This window comes from Paralichthys olivaceus, chromosome 24, assembly GCF_024713975.1.
Source record: "Paralichthys olivaceus isolate ysfri-2021 chromosome 24, ASM2471397v2, whole genome shotgun sequence".
Lineage (NCBI taxonomy): Eukaryota > Metazoa > Chordata > Actinopteri > Pleuronectiformes > Paralichthyidae > Paralichthys > Paralichthys olivaceus.
Window position 1 is genome coordinate 11729594 of NC_091116.1, and position 20327 is coordinate 11749920.

General features: G+C 42.6%; 1 protein-coding gene across 4 annotated transcripts in view; it reads right to left on the bottom strand.

The window, feature by feature from the left end:
* kcnh7 (potassium channel, voltage gated eag related subfamily H, member 7) overlaps window positions 1-20327 on the bottom strand; it is a 50648-nt gene that overhangs the window by 4476 nt on the left and 25845 nt on the right. For 3 of the 4 annotated variants that reach the window (XM_069520665.1, XM_069520663.1, XM_069520662.1), the window contains 10 exons: window positions 20033-20247; window positions 15924-16349; window positions 12248-12479; window positions 11992-12159; window positions 11031-11230; window positions 9053-9305; window positions 7529-7734; window positions 6675-6759; window positions 5352-5639; window positions 3917-4070 (listed from right to left, as the gene is read on the bottom strand). In XM_069520665.1, coding sequence (XP_069376766.1) covers window positions 3917-4070; window positions 5352-5639; window positions 6675-6759; window positions 7529-7734; window positions 9053-9305; window positions 11031-11230; window positions 11992-12159; window positions 12248-12479; window positions 15924-16349; window positions 20033-20247 — 2227 coding nt within the window. The remainder of the gene's footprint in view (window positions 1-3916; window positions 4071-5351; window positions 5640-6674; window positions 6760-7528; window positions 7735-9052; window positions 9306-11030; window positions 11231-11991; window positions 12160-12247; window positions 12480-15923; window positions 16350-20032; window positions 20248-20327) is intronic. The other variant, XM_020104497.2, reaches the window with a different exon arrangement.

The window sequence follows — 20327 nt, forward strand, 5'->3', positions numbered from 1 at the left end:
AGATGCCAGGAGACGCCAGGAGCCCACTCCCTCGGTCAGTATATACTATGATTATTGATACAATGTGTAGACTCTAGTGATATCTGGTGGTGAAGATGCATGTTGCAGCCTCTCCTTCCAAACATGAAAGAATATTCTAGACGACATACTATACTATGTCTTTGACAGGGATGGGAAATGAAAGAGTTCAACTTGTGGGCAAAATGTCCATCTGGTCCAGTAAGAAGCTGAATTATAACAGGATATTCATAGAATAGATAGACTCTACTTTAACATTTTCAATTGAGTCTATCGATGTCTTTGTGACTCGACTGAGTCACTTTAGTTCATATAAAATACATTTAGATGGAGCTCAAACGGTGACATTTACATTTTAATAAAGGTCAAATTAGGGCTGAGCAATACAAGAATATCAATAATGATGTCCAATATATATCAATATAATGGTTATGCATTGTGAAAACAATGAGGAGGTAAAACACATTGTAGATCTGCGTCATGTCTGTAAAATGTTGTACTATTTATCGAGTGTTTGTCGTTCTCAATCAATCCATCAAATTCTAATTGTATAGCCCATATTTATCAAGTGTTTGAAAGCAAAATCCTCATTCAGGAGCAAAACAGCTCAACAAGTAATAATGAGACATTAATGGAGATAATTGTTGATATAAACTGATGAGAACTTGTTTCTCTTAATAAGAGTCACAGAGAATGATCTCAATAAATGCCGCATTAGTTATTAGAAGTTAATTTAAAGTTAATCAATTATATCTAAATAATAATATAAATACATTATGAAAAACATTTCAATATAAAAAACACGATAAATGTTACATTACTGTAATTTTGAGTTTAAATTCCCATTTTCAGAATATTTGAATGATGTAGATCAATCCTGTGTTATTTCTCCTCACTGAGTTCACACAATACAAATCTATGAAACCAACTATGTGTATTGAACTTGTGTTACTTTGATATTGATGGAAATGAAAAGCTGATCATTGTTGTATATTATTATATATTATATGAAGATACATCTCCAGATGTTTCCTCAGAGTCAACTGGACGTACTTTAGTTAGTTTAGGACAAAACAAGTGATCAAGTGTTTACATGAGAATTTCACACACGCTCAGGTGCGGTTAGCTTGTGATGCTAGCTTAGCTTAGCATTGACGTGAGGAACTAATGAGACGAGTTTTCCTCTAAAACACAAGTGAACAATGAAAAACGTGCAGCGACACGTCGAACACACAGAAGATCGAATAACTGGGTTGATATTTCAAACAGTATTTACATCATGAAGATCTACGGGCTCCGGATCCAAGCAGCTCCGCATCCACGCAGTTCCGCATCCGTGCGGAAGTACCGACTGGCAAACAGGAAGTGGAGGAGTCCAATGGGATATATGGAGAAGGGGAACTTGGAATATACCAAGTTAGACAGACTCGCGGGGGTGCAGTTCGTATATGTTTTTATAAGTAACTATATTTTTAAAGTTTGAATGAGTGATTTGTCAGTTTGAAGATGTTTTTATAAATACAATTAAAACCACACTAGACTTTTCAGTACAGTCCTCGGCCTTTAAATATAAAATCTTAAGGATGATGCAAACTCATATATATTAAAAGTATGTACAAATAATTAAGAACCATCTTCTTTCCTGTTGTTATTTTTCTTTTTCTTAATGTGTCCATCGTCCATCTCAGACACATATAACTATGTACTATATATATATATATATATGTATATATCTTGATAAATTCCTGGAATGTATGGCAGCGACTAAAATACCAAACACCTGCACTGTGTCATCATTGAATGCTGCAGGTTACATCATGGCCCCAATTGCTGAGATGGTCAATCACCACTTCTCTCTGCACTTTCTATCAGCGGAAATTAAACAGAGTGAGCAGGGATTGTTCGTCAGGCAGGGGAATGCCTCCTTGTTGCTTTGCCAGGTGCTTGATTTTGCTCTTTGCAGGATAATGAGTGCAAATGAACATTTAGGCTCAGTTCCCTCTGTGTAAAAGGAAAGTGTGCAGCGGCCATGCTTACTGCTGCTGCCTCAGAGGAAATACACAGAACTAGTTCAGTGGATGAATGACAGCCAGCAGTGAGGTGGCACCCTGGAGATGGTGCAGAATCCTGAAGACCCCTGTTCAGCTGAATATCTCTTTATCTCACACCCCTATATTGCCATTTATTTAAAACTCTTCACCACCTTTTCTCCAAAACTCTGCAACTTCACCAGAACGTCCAACCTCAGAAGATGACTTCAAGACTCTTAGCCGCGTGTCTGCATCTTGTAGCTGCATGCAATGCACAACCGCTGACTGCACACACATAAGCTCCTCACACGCTCCGCTCGCTGCGTGAACACAGCTGGAGCCAGAGCATCTGGCCCTGCAACGTCTCTGTGAATGTTTCCAGCCAATTATAGCCGGAATCACAAGGGGTTGCACGGGGAGCTATGAAAGATGACTTTGTTGCGATTGAGCTGAAGTAAAATTAAAAGCCTATCATGGGAAACGGAGCCAAACACCATCCTGAAGGTGTCTCTTGTTATCTAAAGGTCAAGAGCCCCAGCACTAAAAGAACACACTTTGTGCCTCAGACGTCAGCTCCGACCCTAAAAATATATTCATTTGATATCAGAATTATTAGTGGTTTAACCTCACACTCCAATAAAGTTCATGAGTCATGAATTAAAGTTAAAAGACTGTTATTATGCCACACATTCTTCTCCCAGGCACCTTCATTAACCACAATGCAAACTAACCACTGAAAGTTCAGCTGGACATACAGGTACGTGATACCCGTGGCGACTGTAGCCTCAAGTGGAAATGAAGAGAATGCTACACACAAACTTGTCTTCAGACCCACCCGCCCCTGATTCAAGTGAAATCACTGGAGGGTATTTATCAGACGTCACTCAGCTCCCTCTGGAGACACTGAGCGCTTTATGCAACTGTTTGTCATATGCAGCAGCGCTTGTAAACAAACACTTTGATGTGTACAGTCGCTGGAGTTCCCCTTTAAAAAGGAGTGAATGCCGACATTGAAAGTGCCACATGATTTTCATCATGTCCTTTCAAACCATAATATAATGGGATCTAAGATAAAGCCAGGGAAGGATTACATAAACAAAGCCACAGATCACCAGTTCCTCTGTCTTCACAGTTAGAGGGTAAATATCAGCCTTATACTCTATATTCCACCTCTGCTGTTTCACTGGTGGCCCTGGATGTTAATCAGCAGTCTAAGTAGTGAGTGGAGTCCAGCATTTCCACTTGAGCGGCTGCCACTCTGCCACAACAATACAATATTAAAACTCCACCAGCCTGTGCAGTTTCAGTCTCAGAACATTTCCCCCAGACTCAGGGGACAGTGATATTTAACCTTTGAACACAAATCAGTTCACCTTTGAGTGTGAACTGATTTGTCAAGATTTGAAGAAATTCCCTGAAGACGGACTTAGACAACTTACAGTGATTTATTTGCAACGTTTTGGTGTTTTTGGTGTGTCATCACGCACCAGCACTGAAACGTCACAAATCACAGCACCAGTCGCAGTCACCAAGTTCACCTTGACCTTTGACAACCAAAATCTAACCATGTCATACCACACTAAAAGGATTCCCTGGAGGCGTTCTTAAGATATTCTGTTCAATATGCTAAAAAGGGTTTTGACCTTTGACATTCAACCTGCAAATTCGAATCAGTTCATATGTGAGTCCAAGTGAACATTGGCAGCGAATTTGAAGAGATTCCCTTTAAACATTCTTGTGATGTGATGTTTAAAAGAATGGGACGAACAGACGATCCGAAAACCTTATACCTTTGGCCACTGGGTGTCGCCAGCACGGAGGCATAAGAGTCTCCTAATGACCAACATTGACCACCATCCACATCCTACCTGTTCAGATGCTGCTGCAGCAGGTCCAGCCGCTGCTCCACCTCTCCGTAGGTGAGGTCTGTATCACTGTCGTCCTCCCCAGCCGGGGTCTCCTGACACTGGGCGGGCTCCTCTGCATTCTCTCTGGGACGCTGACGCACCCACTCCTCTGCATCTGGTGGGAGAGATGTGAACGCAAACGTAAACACACACAGGGAAGTGATCTGTGTTATTAGAGCGTTGCCTCAAGGGGACGCTGCATTGTGTCATCTCATCATTTAACTTCCCTGAGCTCTGATCACCTCCTCAATCCTCACATCACAGAGGAAAACACACATCTGACCCCCGGTGACCGTCGCACCCTGGCAGAAATCCTCTTATGGCTGCAGCAGCTAAATTATGGGATATCACTAACAAATCTACATGCTGACACACTGTCCCCACATAGAATCACTCTGAGTTTAAATGGAAATCCTGTTCCTTCCTTCTTCACTCTGGATGGTTTATGAGGATTTACAGTCATATGGGATCAAGCTGTAAACACAAAGCGGTGTGTTTGCTCAATGTGCACACGGTGGAAGCTGGATGGGAGAGTGATGCAGCTCTTTGTGTGGAAGCTGCTCAGTGGAGTCGCTGGGATCTGCGGGAGGATTTCATAACTCTGATTTCATAACTTGCTCTCTGTGAATGGTTAAAGGACAATTAAACCTCTTCACTCAGATTTCCTAAAAAGATTTCATGTGACCTCACTCACCAGATCACAACACACCACAACATGATTTACCTAATGCTTCCTGTAAATCCTTTACTTGGTCGTGACCTACAATCAAAAGCGTGGTGACCCCCGAGCTGGTTGCTGGATATAATCCTCTTACCTTTTATTACTGAGTGGGTTTTAGGTTTCACCCTAATGACACATAATCCTTGTTTGGATTTTTAATAGGTGTGACATTCCTCCTCTGGTGCTGAGGAGTGTTTTCTAAATGAAATTCTGAGCCAATTACCATTTTGGTACAAATTTAGAGGACAAGCTGAATTTATGTGTGTTTAAAAACCAATAATAGAAATATCATTTTTCGCTTTCAGATATCGATTCTGGTACCTGGTTACACATGATCGAGGAGCTGATCGAGGACCGAGTGCAGATCCCACCAGTGCATTTAAAAATACTAAATACTAAAAATGCCAATACTGCTGTTGTTATTAGAATAAAATCATTTATAATTGAAATTAAAACAGTCTGAGCTGTCTTATTTTCTTTCTTCTATTGAATCCGTTGTCAATTTGAAAGAAAAATATGTTCAGGAAAATATCTATTTGAATGACGAGGATGAAATGAAAGGCCTTTCAAGCAGATTATTTTTTAAAAGACAAAAATAAATCCCTCACTATTAAACACAAAACACTGAATGAAGACTGATGCAGAAACCAATAAGGTGGATGTTTCCATCAGCACCTTTATAGGCCTGGTCCTGTGTGTTGTCTCCAGCAGGTGCATCCGGAGCGTTGCTCAGCCCGAAGCCCAGGGAGTGGTCCCTGACTACAGGGTAGCCCAGAACACCAGAACACAACGGCCTCTGCTCCTCTTCCTCCTCTCTGCCTTCCTCTTCCTCCTCCTCCTCCTCCTCCTGGTCCTCAGCCTCCTCAGTAGACTGCCTCTTCTCCTTGGCTGGTGAGGAGGCGTAGATCTGCCTCCCCTGCTTGGCGTCACAGTAGGTGGCCACCGGCTCCTTGTTGTGGGAGCCTACAGGGAGAAACGGTAATCAGGAAATCTGCTGAGGGAACACCGGCTTCTGCACCACCTTCCTCTGGGGAGGCCCGGGTTGTCTCATTATCTGTGACAACACGTAGCGAGTGTTTTGCCTCGGGGGTGAGGCGAGGACAAACATGTTATGTCACTGACGGTCACTTTAAATCATCGACAATAAATGAATAATGTTGCTCATCAGGTTGAATTCTAAGTCTCACACCTGCTTCGCACGTTCTTCTGCCTCACTAGTGTTATATTGGGAAATGGCGTTACTGTATTTAGATTGCCTGTAACCATGGTGACCAATTAGATCTGCCTGAGCTGCAGCCAAAATGCTGAGTGCTGCAGTGTGGCGGAGGCTCGGGCTCCACGTCCCGGCTCTCCTGGCTGTTCGAAGTCAAACACAAAGCGTACTGTCATCCGAGGGCTGAGGGCAAGGACACTGTTGTGTTTATCTGTGGTGCAACTGATCTGAGGAGAGAGATATTTATAACTCCATCACACTGCTCCATTGTGTGTTGGAATATCAGGGTTTATTGCGAAGAGTCCGTCTTGAATGAGCCTAAAAATCTTCACTAGAATTAAGCTTTTTTATAAGATGTTGAGACAACAAGTCCCCTTATGAGACCCCACCTCAATTTCACTAGATCTGGATTTTTATCTGGATCTGCACCTAATTGCTCAGGAAATATCAGTCTCCATATCACATCCTTCCAGCAAGTTTTGAAGGAATCCGTCGAGCAGTTTTTGAGTAATCTAGCTTAAAAATAAAAAACAAACAGTTGACTGTATTTTTATCCTTAAATGCAAATACTAATTCCATTACCACCTGACAGTATAAATAACTGTCAGAAGAACATATTCACGTTTAAAAATGCCTGTCTCCAACTAACATGAAGTCATGACCCAACGTCTGTGCACAGATATTAATTGGAATTACTTTTCATTAATTTCTAATAAAGCATTAAAGGGACCAAGATCTTACATGACACATGCGTGTAGGATTTTAATTGCAAAGTAGTTTCTGACCTGTGGACGACTTCCTTTTGTAGGACACTCGTCTTCCACACTTGACTTCATCCACGTTGGAATCAGCTGCTTGTGGGTGCGTTGTCTGAAAAAGATGGTTTCTGTTATTTTATGTAGTTCTTATCACACTTATGTATGTAAGTAATTTCCAGTTGATTTGGTTTTAAATTAGAGTGTACATTTCTGGGAGGAAGTGGAGATGCATTGTCAATTTTTATCATCAGACTTAACCTTTGCAGATCGTTGACTAAATCTTGGAAAAATAAAGTAAGTAGTTGCTGCTTGCATGAAGAAAGCATTTAACTACAGATTATAAACGGCTCCCTCTCTTGTTTGTTGCATCATGTATCTCCTGTTTTTTTATGTAATCCTACTCGAATCCTTGTCTCCCTCTCTTCTTTCCAGTTCTCTGAATAAATAACAAAAGGCCAAGTTCCCATCATGCTCTCCTTTAAAATATAAATAAAACAACTGTCACAGGCCTTGCACATGTTTCTACTGCACTCAATTCATCAGAATTACAGCCGGTATCATCCCCGTCTGTAACGTCCACTGTCACTGCTCGACTCCAGCTTTCATTCGAAATGTCCAAATTAGCCCTCAAAATTATTCCTACAACCACAGATACACTGAGGAGAATAAATAACAAAGCTACTGCTCCGACTTAAATGGACGTGGCAGAGATGGTGCATGGAACAGACTGTTTAATTCAAGTTAATGGTCTCCACTAAGATTTTTACTGTACTGCAATAAAGCAGAAGTACTGCATAAAAGCCTTCAATCCATTTCACTGCCTCCTTCACTGCAGTAATCAGAGACAGGAATCTGTGCCGGCACCTGTGCAATGTGATTACCTTGGTGGTTTCGTCTCGGAGGTCAAAGGTCAGCTCCAGGTTTGTGAGGAAGTGGTCGGCGAACTCCGGGTACATGTCCAGCACCTCGAGAATCTCCTCCCTCTGGATGGTGTGGAGGTCGCAGTAGCTCAGTGCCCGCACGTCGGCGCAGGACTTCCCCGGCTTGGCGAACAGGTGGATCATCTCGCCGAAGATGTCGTTCTTACCTGCAGAGGGCGCAGAGGTTCAGTGAGGCTGCAGAGCGTTACAGTCACAGTTTGTGGGGAATCTGCCTGAAAACAGCTATTTTATTTAATAAATGTAAGGAACCATATTAAAAATTGTAATTATTATTATTTCAATTTTGTTATTCATATATATATATAAATTAACATTTTAAATCTGTGCAATTATAATTACACTTTGCAATATAATGCATTATATGAAAATGTGCAACAAGTATCGAGTATTTTATTTGCTGGTAAAACAGAACATTTATCATGTTCTTGGTAACTGTGTATTTCCACCTACTTAAGATTTTCATGGGCTCCTATGAGTCCCAGCATGCACTTGTCATGCACAGTGCAATGTAATGTAATACATGTTCATGCAGCGCATGTAAACGAGAGAGCGCGGAAATGGTGCCATCAGCATCTTCTCCTGCTGTAGCTGGAGAAAATGCTGCTGAGTCGTAACTGTGCATGACCTACAACTTCACCCTCTTGCTCATCGTGACCCTATTGTGTCACCGCTCTTTATCCAAGGTTAATTGGCTGCACAGAAAACAGTCGTTAAAATGAAAAAACAAAAGCCTTGGTGGGATTCACCAGGATGGAGAGGAGCCATGCAGGAACAACCACCCAAAACTCTCCAATCCCTTAATCTGCCTCTTTTCTTTCTTATATTTCTACCCCACCCACTCGCTCAGCTCTCCTCCTCCCCTCTGCCTCTATTGTCATCTATCTATTTGAAAGCAATCATGTTCTCCTTTTTTCTCATCGACATGTATCCTGTGTTACTCTCGACCCACCATGTGTCCTCCCCCACGCTTCCCCGTCCTCCGCCTTCATCTCTGGCACGACTGCGAGGCAGCAATCACACCGTTCTTTGAAGTAAGTTATTACAACGTACCCAACAGGGATCTCAGCTGCCAACCCAGACATATCACAGCAGCACAGAGGCGTCCTTATTTCAGTGGCCCGCCCCCGTCTAGGTGAGCTCAGGCTGGGATGACAGGAGTATCTGTGGTGGCTTTTGAAGTGTGTGTGTTTTTGTACCCGGCTCATCAATGGGCTAATTTGAGATATTGAGATGTTTTGTGTACAAGAAGTTTTTCTACATGGAGTGTGGATGGCATTCTTTGCTTCCTCAGGCCTGGTATCCAACAGCCTTTTAAAAACATCTATGTTCAGTATGTTAACCAGGAGATTTTCAGACTTGGCATGTTATTTTATTGTTCAAGAGATATTTCAATTATTGCAGGAGTAGACCTAGAGCTGGAAGGACAAGCGTGGATGTGACTGTGGAGGTGTAGAGTAGACCCACCCAGGATGGCCACCACCACGTCATCTTTGAGGATTTCGATGGAGCCGCGCGAGACAAAGTAAAGCGCCGTGAGAACGTCTCCGCAGTGGACCAAGGTGTCTCCGGGGGGCGCGTGGGTGGTCTTGAAACGCATGGCCAGCGCCCGGAGGCAGCCCTTGGTGGCTCCGCGGAACGCCTTACAGCCCTGGAGGAGGTTTGTGTTGAGGTGGAGGCATATATCCGCCTGCAGGCACTCGGGAAAACCCTTCAGGACCTGAGTGTGGAAGGCACAGGGTTACAGTGTGATTACATATAGAAGTGTTTTGTTTTATTTTTCTCTTTTACAAGCTGTCAGAGATGATGTGCTTTTTAAATGTTCAGTTTGGGGTCAGGTCAAATTGAGCAGATTTCCAGAGAGATTTGGTACAATTGCCACTTGTGTTCTTTCCTTCTTCTCAAAACCTTTAACCTGCCGCAGTAAAAAAAAAAAAAAGCCTGCAACGCCCTTCAACACAGATCTACACTTTAATGTTTTCACTGAGCATTTCAGCTGCTTTAGAGGAGAGACAAGACACAACACAGGGACCGAGAAGCTGCAGGTAAATTATTGTTATAGCTGTGATTTTACTGCCTTTATAGAAAGAACCATTACCTGGAATGTGCATGAGCAAAAAGTAGAAATAATAACTAATCATGAAACATTCCTCAATATTATGTGAATATATATTAAAACATGACCCAACCGTGATTGGTCGAGCATTCCTACCCATCCCAGTTGACCTGGGGGTATGTTCAAAGTTTAATAAAAATATAAAATAAATATAATTTAACATTTTGTGCATCAAAGTCCAACTTGTAATCCACTTACCCTTGCAAAGACAAAGATAGAGACCAGTGACAGAACTTGAACGGACTGTAAAGGAACACTTAACTTTAACACGACACACACACAGGGGCATCAAGGACACACGGGGGACAAGAGGAAACTTGTTTCATCTTTTGTCATTTACACATAGAATACAATGTGCTACTGACAAGAGAGGAAATCCAGACCGATCTGGTTTTTCTGGCTCTGACAGGCTTTTTTTTCGTTGTTGCTCGGAACAAAAGCCGATCAGTAGATTTGGAAAGGAAAGACTGAACAACATTTGGCAAGTGCAGGTGCCGCCGCGGAGCGTGCAGCCAAGCCTCCCACGCCAGGAGGGAAACCTGGCAGCACCCGTCGCGGCTGTGCCCACTCTCACAGGCATGATACACTCTGTCTCTGGTAGCAGATGAGCATCATGGGGTTATATTTGAATACACAGATTTCATGCAAAAGACAGGGACCTGGAGGCAGGCATGCAAGTCTACCACTGATAGACTATTACAGGACCTGCAGGAAACATTAAGCATTAATGTGCCTTGGCATGCAAGTTAATCTGGTAACCCATTTAGGATGCAGCTGGTTACAGTGTGGTTGGGTTTGTGTATGTTCAGTAAGTTGTGTAACAGATAAAACAGTGCTTTAATAACATGCATGTTTGGGACGATAATGAAACAAAGACCTCAGCATTACATATGTGTTGTCTTCTGTGTGTTAAAGCTAAAAACTATGAGTGTCAGGCACAGCTAAGCTCTATCACTGAGCAACATATGGACATTAGTTGTGTTAACACATGTACCTCCTGCTCTTACCAGAGTGGTGGGGTCATTCCATTTGACATGAGGCAGACATGGAAAAGACAAATTTATATAAGAACAGCATCATGATGAGAAACGATGCAGTTACCGTGTCAATAACCAGTAGCTGCAGCTTTTATTTAACCTGCGGCTGTGAGTGAGCATTACACAGTATCATCCTGATGAAATGACTTTACATCGATGTGGTAAGAACATTTTCAGGGACAAGATATTTACTAAAATATGAGTTTGTAAAGGGGCAACAGAGCTTATCACATTTCGAGAGAATCTCACTCCTGGACTAAATCAAACACACACACACACACTTCTCTCGTACCATATTCATGTCGATGCCGTTGGTGTACGTCCAGGCATGTTGGAAGTACTCCTCCAGCCGCTGCCGGAGCGGGTTCGGGATCTGATGGAATCGGATGAACTCTTTGACCCGCAGCATCTGTAGGTGATACCTGGCTGTGCCCGAGTACAACCGCTGGATGATGGCAGACACGTTCCCAAAGATGCTGGCGTACATTAGAGCTGGGAGAGAAGCCATAGAGGTGGAGCGTTGAGCCGTGGAGGCTGAGGCTGCTCATATAAAATGCCTACATCTTCTTCTGTTTATTCCAAATAAAGCATTTGCTTCCTGATGCAGAGTAAAACTTAAATTCACTGTGTATTAAAGAAATCTGCAGGCTCAACTGTGAGCTTGAGGTAATCTAATATATTCAAATGAAATGCATGTAATGTCCAATTTGTTCAAACTTGATTTTTGGAAAAAGTGACAGCCCTATTGTGCTTGATACCTCTCCCTCCCCTTTTAAAAAAATCTCCACCCACACGACTCTTTTATAAAACTTCTCCGTTCAGACGAGAACACAAAAACGACTACAAACACACCTGGCCACTAGGCGGCGATAATAGATACAAAATTCTCCAGTCAACTGGTATTTAGCCGATGTAATTGTTTTGTTTATCGCACATGCTCATGACACAAAGCTACAGTGGGCATGCACAAGGTAAAATGTGATGAGGACAAAGTTTGTTTTGCAAAATATCCACATTTGTGTGGACAGGGTGATCACAAATGTCTCTAGATGTGATAACTGTACATTCAGTAGAAATAAATATGTAAATGTTTCCTTTAGAAGATTTAGCGAATTATCGAATTATCTTTAAAAAATGCTCCATAAAGGTTTAGATTCTCCATGAAATACAGTGTGTGTGCTGCAGCCAATGAGTTTCAACGATAACAGGATCCTAATACTGTCTGCGTGTACTGTGACTCAGCTGCCACTCACATCCAATGAGCATGACGCAGATGGAGAAGATCTTCTCAGAGTTGGTGTTGGGGGAGACGTTCCCAAAGCCCACACTGGTCAGACTGCTGAAGGTGAAATAGAGCGCCGTGACGTACTTATCTTTGATGGAGGGGCCTGAGCTGGGGTCACTGTAGTTGTACTTTTTTCCTGCAAGGAATAACAAAAATACAATATGTTAAACATATTACAAAATGTGTGTATCATGTGTTTGGACTCAAAAGATAAATATGGTCACCTATCGACACCCCCAGGTTGTCCAGCCATCCGATCTTGTGCTCCAGGTAAGGCTTCTCCACGTTGCCGATGGCGTACCAGATACAGGCCAGCCAGTGGGCGATGAGGGCGAAGATGCACATGAGCAGCATTAGGACGGCGGCGCCATACTCTGAGTAGCGGTCCAACTTGCGGGCGACCCGCACCAGCCGCAAGAGACGGGCTGTCTTCAGCAGACCAATCAGAGTGGTGGTCTAACAAACAGAGGAAAAATCTGAATCAGGACTTTTGTTCTCAGAATCAAGATCATGAAAATGTTTAAAAGGTGATATTATATTTTTCGATCTATTTATTTGTTTCTTTTGTGAAATATTTGATATGGTGCATACTTGCTTTGATTGTTCATAATTTAAATGAAACTATGGCCTTGATTTTTTATGTAAAACCTTAATGTATTAAGTCACAAATTACTATATATCTGAAGTGTAGTGGAAATACTCAAGTATCTAAAAAAACACACTTATTTAAAGTATTAACATCTCTCATCATTTGTTAAAAATCAAATCTTTGCAGTAAATTCAAAATCAGAAATCAGACTAGGAGGGAATTTGCTACAAAGTGAACAAGTTGTCGGTCACATTTCAGTGTCGTGGGTCGGGGTCATGAGGACAATCAGCTCAGGATTAGAGGTTCAGAAACATATGCATCTTATCTTATTCCCACACCACATGTGGCAGACGCACAGACGAGACAGAGGATCATTCCCGCTGGTGTAAACACATGTTTCAAGGATGTCACTGTCAACACAACTCTGAAACTCATGGAAATCAGGCTTTAAGAGAAGGTGGAATACAGAGTTTGGGTGATGATGAGGCACTTTTGACTTTTTTGCAGCCCCTCAGCATGCAGATACAATCAGGCCTGCATGCACACATCACAGTGCACATACATCACCTTCTTTAATCCCCGTCTCCATTTTCGAGTCGGACTAAATTAAAACACAGGCTTTGCGACTAGGGAGGAGGGTCAGCATGCAGCCACGACTTAAGTCCCCATATATTAGTGTCGTGCAATCTCTAAACACAATAAGTGAGACTTCAGCAACGCTAATATGTCGTACCGCTCCCTGTCGTGCCTGACAATTATCCTAATATCCTCAGGGAAATCATAAGCCGCAGCCACTTACTGTAGTTCAGCCTCCTCACATCTACACTTATTTACGCCTCTCGTACAGGTGAGAGGAAACACCACGTGGATTATTCAAAGCAGAAACTGGAAGGAGGCTGGTGGATGTTTTTGAAGGGAGAGGATTCATGAGGGAAGCGAGAAAGACGGGTCCATTAAATCCCCTGAATCACTGCCATCACTCACCACCATGCAAAAACAGGGAATAAATCATACGAAGAAAGAGATGAGCCCTAAACGATCTCCTAATGTCCACCGCCATGCTGGATGCAGCCCACAAAGTGTAGTGTTGATTAGAATCTGGTCTCACAGTAAGTCGGAGGCGTTTTTGAGCCGAGGAGTGATTCTAAATCTCCCATCAGCAACCAGCTGTATTAAACACATCCGCTGAATATCCCTCAGGCCATCTGGCGCTGAAGCCATCCACGCTCCTAAGGCCATTTTAAAACGCAAAGCTTTTGTTGTAAACTTCTGACTCTGTGTCAAATATTCAAGCTGTTGACATTGATGTTTTCTCACTTGAAAGTCTAGAACAAGTTTTATGACGATTGTCTCACAAACTTTCCTTCCTGTCGTCATCACCTATGTGGGCTGAGTCTACCTCGACTAGACGTCGACTGCGTCTGACATCAGCGTGTTGTAAACTCATCCGTCTGTTTGAATGGTGCATTTCTGTACAGTTTGCTTTGACCCAAGTAATTATAACACACAAAGGAAGTTGTACATGTGCATGGGGGGGGGATCTGAATGGAATAAATTTGGTTTAATTTGCATTAAAAGACACATACATCTGCCATAAAAGCCTTTTTGTGCTGTAGTGAGCACGAAAACTCAATTTGAATTTAAATGAGATTCAATTTTAATAATAATCATCCGGATTTGCTGACCATGCTTATGTTATTTATTCCTGAGTAATACTTGATTGTTGCATTTGTTAACAAGCACAAATTCACTCTGGCCTGATCAGGATAGATGGGAAGTAATATTTGAATTCTGGTTTAGAAGTAAAAGCCTTCATGATTTGCAATTACCTCCCATTTGACCACTATGCAATTGAAAGGGTGGAAGTAAAAGGCAAACAACCTCAACTGGACACTGATATGAAAATGAGGAGCTCAAATGGCCTCCGCAGGCAAATTCAGCCACGCTCCATTTGTCTAGATTTGCCAGCTTAACTCTGACTGAGACTCAAAAAAAGAATCTCTCCAGGGAGATTTTAAACCTGCTGTTTCGAGTGAAATCAGCAATAATAAGAAAAAATGTGAACAAAGTCGAAGACGGTTTCCAGGCAACAAAGGTTCCTGAGATTACGTCTAAAAATAGGATTAAAATAACACACCTGAAAGACAAGAGCTAAAACTGTACATGGATGTGTTATTTTCAGTTTCTTCTGGAGAACGGAAGGAACTAAAAATACATTTATTTGTCAATGTGAGCTGTGACGGGAGGACACTTTCTGTCAGCGCACCAGTCGTCAGGCTGCGTGAAGAGGACATACATGGTGCCGCTGTGTCGCTCAGCTGTCGGCTCCCTTCTCTCCAGCTGCCAGTCAGAGCCAGCCTGCAGCCATGGACTCCCTCAAAGAAACACACCTCATGCTAAACACTGACTCAGCAAGGCAACACACTGACAACAGGGCTGTGTGTGTGTGTGTGTGTGTGTGTGTGTATATCACATATCCTCCCTTCACACATTTTACATTTTAGCAGATGTGTGATTCTCCTCATCATGTTTTGTTTCTGTCTTATTGTAAAAATAAAGAATAGGCAAATACAAAGGAGTATTAGGGATATTTTGAAAATAAAACCATAACTGAGAAGAAAGTTGTATTATTATGAGAATATTATGCACGGTTTCTCATATTTTATTCTCATTTTTTTTTTTTGAATTCTTGTAAAATGACGACTTTATTCTCAGTACATACAACACATATACGACTGCTAATATTATTAAAATAAAGTCAGAATATTACAGGTTTAACCCTCATAATCTTACGACTTTATTCTCAGATTTTTCTTCTCAGTCACTGACTGTACAGTAGATGTTCAGTATCTCAGTAAAAGCTCATGTTCAGATTGATGTCCTCTGCCGACTGCACTCTCCGAACTGCTCTCTCTGAGCATTAGATAACTTGCTCAGTTGTACGTGAACAAAATAGTTTCTCGCAGCCAGATTGGTGAGGGAGGCAGAGACCTTTCTAACTGATTGTGATCGCCCGAGGCCTTCCAGTCTGGAGCGGGAGGAGGGAAGCAGATGTGACAGCCGAGCGTCAGATTGGTTTAGTTTTGTAAACATTCAAAGAAATATGACCGCCGGAGTTATGGCTGTCATGACACATGAGAAACCCAGGAGGGACAGATTGACTCCAGCTCTGGCATGTAACAACAACAAGGAGCAATGTGATAGAGACGTTTGTGTGTATGAAAAGTAGAATCAGGTGCATGAAATTGTCCCATCGTGAGAAATGTCTGGAGCAACTGACAGATTGATAGACTGATTGTTCTGCCACTCACCTCATCCGATCCTGAGCCGAAGATGAGCAGGTCAAATGGGATGGCGGCCACCATGTCTATGAGGAACCAGCCCTTAAAGTAGTGGATGGCGATCTTGGCCGGGTGGCTCACCACCTCCTCGTTGATGTTGACGTAAGTGGTCCTGAAGTTGATGAGGATGTCCACAATAAACATGATGTCCACAATCAGGTCCACCACGTTTAGCGGCGAGCAGGAGTAGCCACACTCCCGCCTCCTCTGCTCCTCGATGTCATTGAGGAGGAAGGCGGCAGAGTAGGGTGTGAAAATGGCCGTGTAGATGACGAGCAGCAGGATGAGCCAGTCCCACACGGCTTTGAAGGGGCTGTAGTGGAGGATGGTCCACTTGTCGATACGCGGCGTCTGGAGTTTGTACTCGGGGAGAACGTCTGCGCCCAGAGACAGAACCTGAGGAGGAGGATGGAGAATTTACCAAAGCAGAAGATCAGAAAAAATAAAACACTATCTTTGAGAGAATAGAGTCATTCAACTCAAGTGTAAAGAAATATATATATATATTCATTGTGTCTCTCCTTCAGGGATATGAATGTAAAATAGAGTCTATGCTGCCTGAACCAATGAGACATTGTTTGCTTAAAATGTCTGAAAACATATATATTTGCAGAAATAATTGATCAGGATTACAGATGATGTCACATATAAAAATACTCAATACACATACTCTAATGACACTGAATCTTATGTACAACAACTTTATCAAGGAGTCTTTTCAACTGCCTGAGAAAAATGGTTGAGTTTCAACCATTTCATGGCTCCAGCTCATCAGGAACAGACACTCAATCCAAGACGCTATCAATTTGCATTTTGGGAAATGTAAGATCCAGTGTTTTTTGGGGTCTAAAACTCAGATATATTATTTCCAGTTGCATCGTTTCTTTCTCCCTCAACTCTGTGGAGGTAAAATACTAAAATCACTGCTAAATTATAAATTCAGTAAAATGTAAATACAGTCCAATATACACCTGTATGTATTAGAACAATGAGTAGATGAATCTGACTGTATGAGATGAACTACAACTGTACATGCTGTACAAACTCTACAGTCCTAATGCATGTGCACTGAATCTATTCAGGAGAAAAACCCTAAGATTACAGTTACAGCTGAATGAGATCAGTTTGGAAAATATATCTGGGATCTTGCAGAAAACTGAAAACTAAATTTCGGGTTAAAAAGAAATATACATGAATTGTTCACAAGAAATGTTTTGCGTTGAGTATGGGATATGAGTATAACCCCTGGAAGTCACTATCAGTACCTCTGTTTTTGCAGTTATCATATATACCCACATGGCTTTTAACATCAATATTATAGCAGTGTCATGGGCCATTTGGCATAACAGCCTCAATGACTCGGAAGTAATTACAGGTGCGGGCGGAGGACACATCTATTCATCTGTGTCTGACACTTCAATAAGCAGCACCTCTCCTCTCACTGCTGATTATTGTATCTGCGAGGTAAAGAACATGAGCTTCAGGGGCAAAGAGACAATTACCCTGCGACAGTGAGGAGCGAGGAGACGTGACAATGAGGAAGGACCTGAAATGGCTCTGTTTTGGCATCCGTCGTTTATCGCACGTCCCCGTTATCTGTGGCCTGGTCGCCATTACACCGGAGAGGGGAGGACCGAGGGTACAGAGGGACGATCCAATGCAGCAGATAACAGCTCAAGTGTTAATAATTGGATTGGTTATTAGAAACCCTTTGTGTGGAGCTGAGGGTCAAACACTTTTACTGCTGATATGGGATAACCTTTGAAATCAATCAGAAACCAACAGTACAGACAAAGGCAACTTGTTCTATTATTCATCGGGCTGCCACTTTATCAAGAGCCGGCGATTTCAATGCTCGTTTCATTACAGTCACAAGTCAAAGTGGAATTGCTATTGACTTTCAAACAACAGTTTTTGAGGACAGAGGAACAAAAGGAAATTACACCACATATACATTTATCTCAATGTGTTCAAGTTGAATGTCTTCACCGACCAGTGCAGTTTCAGTGCCTTTATTTTTTATTATTATTATTTTATTTAAATTTCTTGGACTTTTGACCTTTGACCCCCAAATTATTCTCAGTTCATCCTTGAGTCCAGGTGAGCATTTGAAGAAATTCCCTAAAGGTAATAAGATGTTACTATAAAATGCAGCGTTATTAGTTTATGAGGAACAGTGATGATACAAACAAGACGGGAATCCTGTATCACACCAGCAGCTTTGAGCATTGATGCGTTACAGCTCGGGAGCCCGGGAGGAGTCGGCTGACGGCAGAATGACAGTCTGTTTCTGAATAAAAGATTCCATCTTAATTATTTAACATACCTACTGTAGCTAAGTGCACTTGGTGCAAATGAACTCCCTGGTGAGATAATGCTTGGCTTGTTTTTTTGTTTGGCTGCGCTTCAAACGAGCAGTAGCTTTCTCCCTTCCGCTGGCTCTTTTTCGGTCTGAACTGTAGGGGTATTATTTATGAGAGGAGAGTTGTTTCATATTTCTGTGGTTAATCATCCATCATTAAAAATTACGCATTGTATCACCGGTTTCATTCTGCATTTGGATTCAGTTTCAATCCAGACTGACAAAAAAGTGCTTGGGACGCATGCCGTGAGAAAATGTAAGAAACGGCATGCGAGCTGAACGAGTATGTTTTCTGTATTTGCTTTGTGAGGGAGCCGGGAGGCCGGGGGAGAGTGTGCGTGTCTGCTCGGATGCATTGATCGTGGCTTCACATAAACTCAGAGGAGTCCAGAGCTGCTTTCAATACATCTGCTGTCGCTGTGTGTTCCTCGCAGTCGAGTGTGTAGAGGAAGTGGAAGATATGTGTGATCCCTCCATATCTTGTGTGTCTGTTTGATAGTTTAATATTCTTAACATCATGCACCTAGTGGGATCGGGGGTGTTACTGAAACACAAACATGTATCTGATGCTGATCAGCCTCAATAATTGTGAACGCGAGAACTGAGGTGGTTACAACGTGACAACACATTAAATGGTGTATTACCGGACATGATAGCGTGACAGGAACCATATAGAGAGAGAGACGGGAATTAAATGTCATTATATACCCAGACTGTATATGAAGATCAACGATGCGTCTCCACTTCCCAAAAATATCCCGGCTTTGATTGCTGCCATCTTACACATTTGCAGCCAGAGATCCCGCTGACACACAATCCTGAGTCAGTCTCAGCTGCCAATCATGTCGTAAACACACAATATGTAACTTCGGGGTCTCTTTCAATTAAAACGATAACAATAAACCTAATTTGATGACGTCATGAAGCAGCATTTTATTCACGTTATGCAGCAAATGAACATTTTGGATAATGTAACTACACAAGACAGCAAAATATACAAAAAGTGACTAATGAGACGCTTTAGCTTCACATCTGGGGGCAGTCACATCCTGCATCTTTATAGAAGCACATTACGCAGCCGGCCCTCTGTGCTGCTCCGTAACTTTGACTTTAATTCTGGAGGTCACCTCAGTCAGCTCCATCTCTGCTGCTGGCTCCAGTCGGAGGCCTTCACCTGACGCTGCCTCTCAGCAGGGCTCCACTTCTACCCTCTGCCCATAAACCTTTAACGGGCAAAATGCAAAACCGAGACCTAACCAGTGATTTGGGGCAGCTTGGGTCCACCTCAGAGACACATTCATTTACAGTGGCTCTCTCTCTGTGCTCCAGCAGGTAAAGGTGAGACTGACCTCTAACCCTGTTGGTAATTCTAGAGCGACGGCCTGACCTCTGGATGCTGTCTGGCACCGGTAAAACTATCCTGCCACAAGAGATACACACCTCCGCTGTAACACGTATCAGTATGAGTTTCAATTAATCACCCTGAGGCTCACAGACATCAGGGTGTGTGTGTGTGTGTGTGTGTGTGTGTGTGTGTGAGAGAGAGAAGCTACAAATCAAGCCTGCATAGTTTGTGATGACAGCGACTGATCTTCTGAACTTTCCACCGTTTCCCAACTTCTGTTTGCAAAACTTCAGATGGTCAACAAATGACTGGTTGGATGAATGGTAAAAAAATTGCAATTTTTAACTTTTTGTATGGGATTGTGCGTTTTACCTGTGTGACCTTGTCGGTGACATTGTGCGTGCGGTCCTTGACTTTCGGGGCGATGATGGTTTTCTCGGAGGATGGCGGCGAGGGGCACTTCTTCTCGTTGTTGGCCTCGGAGAAGTTGAGCGTGATGAGCGGGATCTTGTTGATGGTGCTGTACTTGTTGAGGTTGGAATCGGAGGTGGAGCCGAGCAGGCTGGATTTGATCTGGCTCAGCGGGCCTGAAAGAGAAAGCGACAGCGGGGGGGTGTCATTATTAAAAGTCGCAGTGTCTCGTGGCGTTGTTGGGCTATTGTGAATC